This window comes from Typopeltis vanoorti, chromosome 10 (genome assembly GCF_054136105.1).
Source record: "Typopeltis vanoorti isolate ZY-2024b chromosome 10, IOZ_Tvanoo_1.0, whole genome shotgun sequence".
Taxonomy (NCBI): Eukaryota; Metazoa; Arthropoda; class Arachnida; order Uropygi; family Thelyphonidae; genus Typopeltis; species Typopeltis vanoorti.
In genome coordinates, this window is record NC_143558.1 from 59,091,237 (window position 1) to 59,103,266 (window position 12,030).

At 36.4% G+C, this 12,030-nt stretch overlaps 1 protein-coding gene across 3 annotated transcripts in view; it reads right to left on the minus strand.

Annotated features, from left to right (window-relative positions):
* LOC150102443 (2-oxoadipate dehydrogenase complex component E1) overlaps positions 1-12,030 on the minus strand; it is a 481,556-nt gene that overhangs the window by 222,331 nt on the left and 247,195 nt on the right. For all 3 annotated transcript variants that reach the window (XM_090399364.1, XM_090399362.1, XM_090399363.1), the window contains exon 12: positions 8,907-9,098. In XM_090399364.1, coding sequence (XP_090255490.1) covers positions 8,907-9,098 — 192 coding nt within the window. The remainder of the gene's footprint in view (positions 1-8,906; positions 9,099-12,030) is intronic.

Below are 12,030 nucleotides of genomic sequence, written 5' to 3' on the forward strand. Positions count from 1 at the left end.
CTCGCATTGTCGAGCAAAAAAAAAAAAAAAAAAAAAAAAACCGGCCTAACTTAACCCTTATAATGCTTATATTGTGACTTTATAGAGCTACTGATATGATAATTCCTGTAGGATATCAATCATCAATGCTAGATCTTTTAAAAATTCCAAATGGAGAAGTCAGTTTAAAAAGCCTTTATATTTATTGTTCGATGCAAAATGCTTGCATAAAGCTGGGTAATTTCTCCACAAAGTAAGAGCTGTTCGTAAACTGCAAGCTGCCCATCATGGTCCAAACACACAGCCGATCTTTAAAATTTCGATACCGAGGTCTTTTGCAATCGTATTAAATTCTCGTTGATTTTTTGGTGATTGATGATAAAACGCATATAATTTATCCATAAATATTTCAAAATGATTTTTGAAATGATTTTTCTTTAATGTTTTTTATCGAATCGTCTAATGCTAGGTGTGAACAATGAGCGCAATGCTAAATCACAACATTGGGAAATTTTTGTAGAAGTTTGATTGCAACACCTTATTTGTTTCCTAACATTACACTAGCTCCATCAGAACAAAATGCAATGAAATGATTTTTTATATAGGTATCAGAAAATCCATATGAATTTAAAGTAGCAATTATAATAGCATGTATACATTCCAAGGTGGTATTTTCTAGTTCTACAAGATTATTAAACAAGAAGAACAAGGGGCTCGCAAATTTGAGAAAAATTTAAAAATGGGCTCACTTGAGCCCCCGCGAGCCCATTATAGCTCACCACTGCTTATATGTCTCAATCATATCCCCCCCCTCTTCCTCCTATTTATGAGACTCTGCAATGTACATTCTCTCAATCTGTCCTCATATTCCACATTCCAAAGACCACTGACCACCTCTGTGAATGGACCCTTTCCAATATATCCTCATCACCATGAAAATCAGGTGGCCAAATCTGTGCACAACAATCCATATGAGGCCTGATCAAGGCCTTATACTATGGTGTCATAATGTCTCTATTTCTGCACGTAAGGGTCCTCTGCATCATTGCCATTATCCTTTCTTTTAAGATTACATGGTGATCAGCACTCATATTTGTAAATTTAGGGACACAAAAACACACGTGTTGAACAGATTATTTTATTAATTACTAATAAAATAAAACTTGAATAAAACGTTTAGACCCCTATATCAAGGTCAACATCGGAAGAATACAACTGTATAAGGAACCAAGCTACATGCTCATGCCCAGTATACTGGTAAACTAAATCTACATAGTTAATAAATCCTTTTTCCTAGCCTGACCTCTAGTGATAAAAAAATAAATAAATAAATAAAAAATAAAAATAAAATAAAATAAAATAAATTAATTAAAAAAAAAATATATATATATATAAATAAATAAATACAACTACAATAAACTGCTAAAGTCCTCATGTATTAATATTCTTCTGGATAGTTCTGATTGTTATAAAATGATTTCTTTCAGTTGCTGTTGAATGTTACAAACACTTCACCAGGTTGTCTTCTTGTAGTGGGATTTTTCTAAGGCTAGTTTAAGTTGTTATACAGGTTGTAGATGGGTCCTCCACATCCTTGAAATGGTTAGGCCATCATTTTTGTTGAGATTTGGGTTGTGTTTGAGCATTTCACATGACTCTTTAAATTTTCTCTCAAACCAGGTTTTGGTGTGGTGTAGGGACTTGGTATTTTTCCAATCAATTCTGTGATATGTTTGGAGTGCATGATCAGAAAGGCTGGTTTTACCAAAATGGAGTATTTAATGTGTCATTTGTGTTCGTCTTGTCTGATTGGAATATAGTGGAAATGGATCAAACCTCAATAAAATAATGCAAAATGTGTCCTAAGTGGATGTGGGTATTCTGTCCAAAGCTGTATATAACTGGAGTACCCTGGACCTAAGTAAAAAGGCATCAGAACTTCTTAGACAGATTAAGCAGAATAACTTAATATATATGTAGATATGTTTATATAACTTATTTTTTTTATACTTGAGCTTCATTTTCTGAAATTCACAACATGTTGATCTCTGAATCAATGAACCATCAAAAAATGAATCTAAAACATTATATAAATAAAATAAAATAAATCCACTAATGACTTTTATTCTCTTAGTAGGTTAGGCTATTTTAGCTCTATCTAACTCTTGGAGACAGTGGGCAGTTGAATTGCTACTGGTAGCCAGTCAGAGATAGCTGGCCCAAGACTATCACTAATTATAAGAGGCATCCAGTGAAGAGACGGCAGAGAAGTGCCACCCCCTAGTGTTCCTTAACCCTAACACAATATGTTAATGTTTGAAATAATGTGCAGTTGATTTTCTTGAGTTTAAAGGATGAAAAATCCAAATTTCGGGCAGAAAAACCCACTTGTCCATACCAAACATCTACTAACTTGGGAACTGGTCCAAGAAATGAAAAAGTTCCTCTAGTCAGTGACTATATTTAAACTTAGGTCTTTCTTCAGTTGGCCAAGCAGTATGGAAGCAAATGGCACTTCTACAGTGCTTGGTCACAACTTTCTATAACGGACTATTAACATAAATGGATGGATATAGAGAAAGTGGGAGATAACAATACCACATGGAACTCTATGCAAACTCGAACAGAAGCGGATGGATATGAAACTGGTCAAGTGAACACGAGGGTTCTGATGAACAGTTACTAAAAAGTAGTATATGGAGGAAGTTTTTCACTTATTGACAAATTACATTAAACTTCCTAAGAAATTATATTCTTGTTTAATCCTTATTCAAGTGTAAGGAAACAAAGTTAAAACAAGTTTGGGTGGCAACCCTTCCTATGATGCATAACAATATATGCATCTGAAGAAAGTGTGTTTTGCATTATAGGACACTAAGGCAACTGATATGAAGTCTTTAGTCTCTATATACAAGGAATGTAGGAAAGGTCACCACCCAAACTTGTTTTAACTTTTATTGAGATCTCATATTCCACATTTATGTGGGAGTCAGACCCAAAAAAAAGATACCAAGATTGAATTATTGCAGAAGTCTATATTTTCCATGTTGTTGTTGTTGTTGTGGTTATAGCCTTTCGGCTGTTTAGGAGAAGCTATATATACGCCACCATCTAGGGAAATGACTATGAGCAAGGTGGTTTCCCATTGCCTTCCTTGGTGTACCATATCATATGACTGTATCCTGTGTATTTACAGGGCCGGTTTGCCTGCTTGCGGGATGAAAAACCCCACATAAACTGGTGGAAAAACTATGCTGTCCATGCCCAAGACCAGCTAACTTGGCTATGGCTGAGGAAGATCCTTAAGCTCCTCATGTTGTTGACAGGAATTGAACCTAGGACACTCCTTCCCCAGGTATATGATTACGAAGTGCACAGTCACTAGGCTAACCACATGGACATATTTCCCATAACAAGTAGTAAAAAGATAAGACATTATTAAAATACTCTAGATTAGAAATAACTGTAAAAGGTTTTTTCCCCTTGGCTACCAATTTTATTATTAAACTTGCAAAGAAATTAGATTACTGTTTAATCCTTTATCCCAGTATAAGCAAACAAAGTGTCCGCAAGTTAGCCTAGTGGCTGTGTGCTTCACAACCATATGTCTGGGGAAGGAATGTCCTTCCCCGGCTATGGCTGAAGGATCTTCCTCAGCCATAGCCAAGTTAGCCGGTCTTGGCCTTGGACAGTAGGGTTTTTCTCCCCAGATTATCTGGGGTTTTTCATCCTGCAAAACAGGCAAACCAGCCTTGAGAACTCAACGCCACTGTAAACATAGGATACACCGGGGTGTAAGGCTGACCACCTTATCCTGTGAACAGTTTAGGTCCGATGATTAATAAACCCTCGACACCGCAAGGTAAAAGAGGGGAAAAGGAAAATGAGAGGAGATGAGAAGCAAACAAAGTTTGACTGTGAAGTATCTTCACAATTAGGCTACTTGCACTCCATGCAAACTAAGGCAATTGATGTGATATTCATATAACAAACTAAATAGTGAATCTCTTTTATTATTATTATTGCATGGGTAACTCCATGAAATACAAAGGCCCATCATGTTGAGAACCACACAAGAGTGTAGGTTACCACACTCGTTATATTAAAAAAATATCTTGTTTGAAAACCATGTTTTCAAACAAAGTGTTCCATTAAAATTTCAGGATTTGTGAAGTGTTCCATCATAGGAAAAGTTTGAGGAGCCCTGCTGTATAGTATGGTGTATACTATACTACTATACAGCAGGGCTACTCAAACTTTTCCTACGATGGAACACTTCACAAATCCCGAAATTTTAATGGAACACCTTGGTTAGAGTCGAGTATCATCAGTCTTGTATTTAATGTAAAGCTAAGCACATACTATCGCCGCAGCAGGCTGTATCGCATCGCAAAAATGAGACAGTGTACACTATAGGCATGCCGGGTCACAGCGAATCGACCTTGCTTGTGACTGCGCATTTCCTAGAATAGATACCTCCATATTTCACTCGTGCTCAGAGGTGTCAACAACAGGGGGGGGGGGAGTCAAGGCCAGTGCATGCTGGCCTTGACTCCCCCCATACAGTATGGTGCTATTCTGCATATTATATCTTGCCTATTGTGCAACCGACTAACCATGCTCATCTAAAATGGTGGGATCTGATGTTCAGGCCCCTTTCTGATTCTTTTATATTATTTGTCTTTTCTATAAACGTAACTTTAATGCTCTGCTTTGCACATATACCAAACAACACTATGCTTGCATATGCTACCTGCACCTTTTTACTGCACTATATAGTATATTATTTATAAGGTATAGTACACAGAACAGCATTAAGCAGGTGAAACCACCATGTACTAAAAAATAATAAATCATGGAAAACAGATGCTCGTGGACAACAAATGTCTGTGTTTCAATTACAGCCAAAGAAAATAGAACTATAGATCTAGATAGTGTGTCAGTTAATTTTGTCTATTTTTCAAGATGAAAAATCTAAGTTTCCTGAAAAAGCTTGACAAATGAAACCAGCTAATTCAGCTTCAGTTTCCAACATCTCTAAGATGGGATTCACTTTCAAGTCTTTCTAACAAAGGACAAATATCACAACATTGACATAATTATGTGTAGGTGAGCAAAAGGTGCAATGCTTCATAATAGACTATTTGATACGTGTCATTATAGCTGACATCATAATACAATATGGGAGAGCACATGAACAATATCCCAGATAATGATACACTGCATTCTTTCATGTACAGGGTTTCTAGAACTGAAGGCCTGCAAGAAACCCCCTCTCCTCACCAATGATCATTGTCAAAATCAGTTCCTATGGTGTCAGCACACAGGACACTAAAGGAATAAAAAAAAAGGTGTGCTGGTCAACCAAGCTGCAGTTCCTACAGAACCATACACAGACAGATATATATCTGGCAAAAACAATCAGGCAATAAATCCACCAATCAACACAATAAGTGGTCAAAAGACAGATCTATGTACCATGTACCAACCTTCAGTGGGCAATAACATACTCACCTTCAATGCTTACAAAACAGGTTTTTTTTGTCTCTTTTTCTTCTAAAAAAAAAAAACCACAGTTCTTTTCTCCTTAACGCTGGCAATGCTCAACTTAACAGACATGACCAAGTCAGTTATAAAACACCCTTGACTTTTATATCTGCATAACCTTGCAATACTGCTCTCACATTTTGGGTGGTGTTCTAAAACCTGTCTAAAAAAGTCTTGATGCTGAAGAGAGCAATTTAGTTGAACATTTCAGATTCTTTTCAACAGTCTGTTTGTGTCTCTTCTACAGAGATTTCCATGGGCATAGTTTGGCAGGACTAGCCTCCATTATGGTATCCAACACCCAGTTGAACCTGCTATTCCCAATCGTCTTCCATTCCATGTATTTCAGTTCTGTGGAACAGCCATCCACAAGGATGCCATTCTGCCTCTTTACAATGCCTTGATAAGACCACACTTTTATATTTTTTTGTGTGCAGGTCTGGTCTCCATTGTGATTCTGATATATATTGGAGAGAGTGCAAATAAGAGTGTTAAAAATGATATCAGACTTATGGAATACCGATTATGAAGACAGATTGAGAATTTGTAGACTGCAGACACTAGCAAACAAGAGAAAGAGGGGTGATATGATTGAGATTTATAAACTTCTGAAAGGGTCATACAGGATTTCAGTTGATGGAATTTTTCAATTTATGAAGGGTGGGGAAAGAACAAGAGGGCATCCTTGGAAGCTGAGAATGAATGCTGCTAAAAAGGGGGTAAGGGCTAGATTTTTCTCTCTCAGGGTGTGCATGATTGGAATGGATTGCCACTGGATATTGTGAGTGCAAGCAGTGTGAATGAATTCAAGAATAAGTATGATAGCTGATGCATGTAGTATGTGGCCTCCCTCAATGAGTCCCTGACTCCCTGGAGGTCTCTCATATTAATAATAATAATATCACAACCTAACCCTGTTTTGCTCTTGAACTCAGTCCACACACACACACACACACACACACACACACACACACACACACACACACACACACACACACACACACACACACACACACACACAGCAATTTACTATAGGCTTTGTGGTGGGAATGGTGGTATCATAGTAGGGTATGTTTTCATTTTGCACTTTAATGGAATAATTTACAAAAAGAGAAATAATTAAACAAGTTTAATCAATTTCAACAATTCATCTTAGTCAAAGAGACATACATCATCAGGAATATAATGTTAAAACTCTAATAACACACACAAAAACAGACAAGAAATAAAAAGTGGGAGAAATGAGGTAGAATAAATAAAGACTTAAGTCTGATGAGGGGCACCTTCCATGGGAGCTGTTGGGTAGCCTTAGAACTACCTTCTCCATCCCACAGTAGACATTACTGATGATCCCTCCTTTAAAGTAGCCAAACAGTTAGCAAAATCTTTAATTCCACTTACTAGCCACATTTCTTCTTATATAAAAAATTCCACGAATTAAAGATCTTTAATCCAGAATTTAATTTTAAACAATAACGATATCACTGGGTATTGATGTAGTCTCCTTATTCACAAATATCTTCTTTCTGACACTTAATTTACTTAAAAATGCTCACCCCCCCCCCCACCAATGTTATTGATCTTTTTAATTTTGCTATCCATACTGGTTGCTTTGCCTGGAAGGGCACCTTATATAAACAGACAGAAGGTACTTCCATGGCTTCCCCCCACTCCTCTGGCCAATTTCTATAATGTAGCATTTTGAAAAAAAATTTGCTTGATACCTACCAGTCTTAAAACTTCTATTTGGCTAAGATATATTGATGATGTGTTCTCTATTTGGCAACATGGCTCAGACACATTCAACTCTTTCTTCTTCTACTTCAACAATCCCCAGAATTTAGTTTACTATTGAAAAAGAAAATAACAATAGGTTGCTTTTTTTTTTTTTTTTTTAGATATTCTAATCACACATATACCCAATGGTAATTGGTGCATGATTTGAAAGGATTGCCATTTCTTTCTCTGTTTACAAACAATCCACCCACATAGGTAAATACATATATAAACTTTCCCACCATTCTCCCTCAACAATATGGTGTCATTAAATCTCTGTTGGAACAACCAAGATCTTACAGCACAACTTGCCTTTATTCACCAAAAACCTTTGTGTACAATGGTTACAATGCCAAAAATTATACAAATTATGTGTCCCTTCCACCCCTCACATCCCTCTCAACATAAAGACTACGGTAATGCCATTCCAATATCTGGAGCACTTCCAAAAAGGTAAGTAACCAGAACTTTGAAGAAATATAATCTGAGCACTGCTTTCTAACCTCATTTGAAGCTGACTTCCCTTTTCTGCTCGCCTAAGGATCTGCTTCTTCCCCTCTCTATGCCAGGTGTTTACAAGGTTCCTTGTTCTTGCAAATTATCATTGTATGGTCAGAATGGGAGATCTGCTAACACCTACCTAGAAGAACACAAAAAATACATTCTTCACCACAACCATGGTCAATGAGGTCTAGCAGACCATGCCTTGGATAATTTACACAGAATCAGACAGGAAAAAACTCACTATGCTCCATTGCAGCAAATACAAACTTAAAACTCTTTTTAGAATATGCATCAGACTTAAAAAAAAACAGCCTAATCTTAATAAATATGGTTGCATTAAATTTCTCAAAATTTGGAAAAATTTAATTCTTAAGCCTAGTGCCCAACATCTAAATCTAGCCAACAGGACCTACAGAGGGCACCCCCCTCATAGGACTTTAGTCTTTATTTATTCTATCTCATTTCTTCCACTTATTGCTTCTTATGTTTTTGTGTATGTTATTACAATTTAACATTGTATTCCTGATGTCTCTTTGACTGAGATGAATATTGAAATCGATTAAACTTTTTTAATTATTTCTCTTTGTGCTGGTAAATTATTCCATTAAAGTGCAACATTAATGTTAACCAGCACCTGAGCTTAAATAATAGTTTAGGGTATGTTTTGCTGGACTGATGTAGTCCTTCAAGATAAAAATAGAGTGTGTCAGCAGGTTCAAGGAACACACACAAGAGACAACGCTCACCTTAAATAGCTGGGAGGCATAAGATTATTTCAACCCTACTGAATGGCTACAGGATGATGTTCTGGATTGTGTATGAGCTATGAGACATGAACACAACATTCTCCTAAATTCAGGTTGATGCATAACCTAAGATCTATACTAATATTATTAGACACACAGCAGAAATCAATGCCATGATGGATAGGCCAGTTTCAAGCAGAAGACAGCCCGCAGGATATTAGGCAAGTGGGATAGTACATAAGAATATTCTAGTATATACTTATGTACTAGGCATTGGGGGGGGGGGGGGAATTAAGCATAGTAATGTGCAATGCAATGAAAAATAACCAGATAGTTAAAAAAATAAGCCCTTACCACAAGAATTTCAGCATAAAGATCAGGACAACTCTTTCGAGAATTAATCTCTTTATATATGGTTGGATTCGTAATTGTTGGATCATCAAGTTCGTTGTGACCCCAACGTCGAAAACACATCAGATCAATCAAAATATCTTTGTGGAATTTCTGTCGGTATTCTACAGCTAGTCGAGTCGCTTTCACTAATTCCTATCCAAATTAAAGATATATTACTTCACAATATTAATTCATTAAACCATGATGTATACATAAATACATAGTAATTCAAATTAACACAAAAATTATAACTATAAAATGACACAAAGTCTAACTAGATGGATATTTTTAGACAGTTATTACATATTAATAAATTAATAGAGTTAAAAAAGAACCTTGGAGAATTACAGACACATCCTGTGAGTTATATGAATTCAAATAAGCAGTTTTGTGTATATAAGAATTGTCTATTTTTTAAGGGTATCTTTAGACATAATGTCTGTAAATAAAATGACATACAGAATATTCAGATGACCACAACCTTCATCCATATATGTTTGAGGTACCCAATAAAATAACAGTGCAATACAGGTTGTTTTTTTTTAATTATTGTCAATACATTATATTACACTATAACATAATCATTAGCATTAGCATTTCTGGTATATACTGAGTTCGATTCCAGGCTATATAGTGAACTGTCAAAGTACTCAATGGTACTGTGAAATTAGTGATTTTCATGTTTTATTTTCTTAGTTTTTTTAGATTAGATTAGTTTTTTAATATTCAAATTAAGTGGATATTGAATCCAACATTATTTCAAAGCAAAATAGAGAAACTGCAAGAGTTTCGTGCCGAATATAGAAACTATAAATGTTTTGGCGGATCCAAGTGCAAGCAAACCTTTCATGACAGGGGCAACTTGTAGTAAAGGTGGAGCAAGTTCTGATCACTATCCTTAGTATTTCCCATAATGTAAAACACATCTCCTAGCGGACATGTAGGATGTTATACATTATGTGGGGGGGGTCACTACCCAGACTGGTTTTGACCTTTTTTGAGGTCTCATCAGTGGGAGCCAGACCCAGATGTATGTAAATACTCAGGCAGAGTATTTACATACATCTGGCAGAGCTTATACTTTACATACGAGTTGCCAAAAAAGGTGTCTCATCACAAAAGGCACCAAGAATTACTGAAATAAGAGAGACAAAAGGCTTCACTTCAGTGATGCACAATTATTCAAATTAAGTGGATATTGAATCCAACATTATTTCAAAGCCAAATAGAGAAACTACAATAGTTTCGTGCCGAATATAGAAATGATAAAAGTTTCGGCAGATCCAAGCATAAGCAAACCGTTCATGACAGGGGCAACTCATAGTAAAAGTGGAGCAAGCCCCGATCACTATCCTTATTTGGCACGAAACTCTTGTAGTTTCTCTATTCAGCTTTGAAATAATGTTGGATTCAATATCAACTTAATATGAATAATTGTGCATCGCCGAAGTGAAGCCTTTTGGCTCTCATTTCAGTTTTTAATAGTAATATTATTGTTGATTTTCATATAGTTATAGTATTTCATATACAGAATACTCTAATATTCTGTGCCAAAACATCACAAGAACAATAAAGCAACAACAAAGGGGAATGCCAGTGAAATTAGTAATAAGGTGGCTTGTCGCAAAGAACAGAATCATTCCATTTTGAAAACTAATGAAGTTATCAAGTATGAATTAAGTTTAGAAATAGCTTGGCTAAAGCAAATTATAAGACGAATAATGAGGGAACTGGAAAATGCTGAAGAGTGATCAGATGGGAAGAATGTGAAGGGTAAGCAACAAAAGGAAAAACAAAAAAGCACTGATGAAAATTTATTTATCACTAGGTTAGACTATAATAGATTTAGTTTAATCCTTTATCCCAGTGAGAGCAAACAAAGTTTGCGCCTGAAAATATCTTCAGGACTAAATATAGTGTTGTACTATCTTATCCAGTAAGTAGTGCAACACCAAGGCAACTCGTGGCAAAGGTGGAGCAAGCTACCAGGCACTTCTAACCCAGTATCTCCCATAATGCAAAACACATTTCCTATGTGGATATGTATACTGTTATGCATTAAAGGGATTGGCCATCTACCCAGACTAGTTTCGACCTTTATTGAGGTCTCTTCAGTGGGAGCCAGGCCCAGAGCTGGAGATACCAGGCAGAAGCAGTAGCAAGTCATCTGTGCCTATGGGAGTTGCCAAAAGGTTTATCACCTTTTTTTAAAAATTACTCTGGATTTAGAGAAAGATGTTGAAAATTTATTTATCACTAGGTTAGACTATAATAGATTTAGTTTAATCCTTTATCCCAGTGAGAGCAAACAAAGTTTGCGCCTGAAAATATCTTCAGGACTAAATATAGTGTTGTACTATCTTATCCAGTAAGTAGTGCAACACCAAGGCAACTCGTGGCAAAGGTGGAGCAAGCTACCAGGCACTTCTAACCCAGTATCTCCCATAATGCAAAACACATTTCCTATGTGGATATGTATACTGTTATGCATTAAAGGGATTGGCCATCTACCCAGACTAGTTTCGACCTTTACTGAGGTCTCTTCAGTGGGAGCCAGGCCCAGAGCTGGAGATACCAGGCAGAAGCAGTAGCAAGTCATCTGTGCCTATGGGAGTTGCCAAAAGGTTTATCACCTTTTTTTTAAAAATTACTCTGGATTTAGAGAAAGATGTTGAAAATTTATTTATCACTAGGTTAGACTATAATAGATTTAGTTTAATCCTTTATCCCAGTGAGAGCAAACAAAGTTTGCGCCTGAAAATATCTTCAGGACTTCAGGACTATTAGAGTCTAACCTAGTGATAAATAAATTTTCAACATCTTTCTCTAAATCCAGAGTAATTTTTAAAAAAAGGTGATAAACCTTTTGGCAACTCCCATAGGCACAGATGACTTGCTACTGCTTCTGCCTGGTATCTCCAGCTCTGGGCCTGGCTCCCACTGAAGAGACCTCAATAAAGGTCGAAACTAGTCTGGGTAGATGGCCAATCCCTTTAATGCATAACAGTATACATATCCACATAGGAAATGTGTTTTGCATTATGGGAGATACTGGGTTAGAAGTGCCTGGTAGCTTGCTCCACCT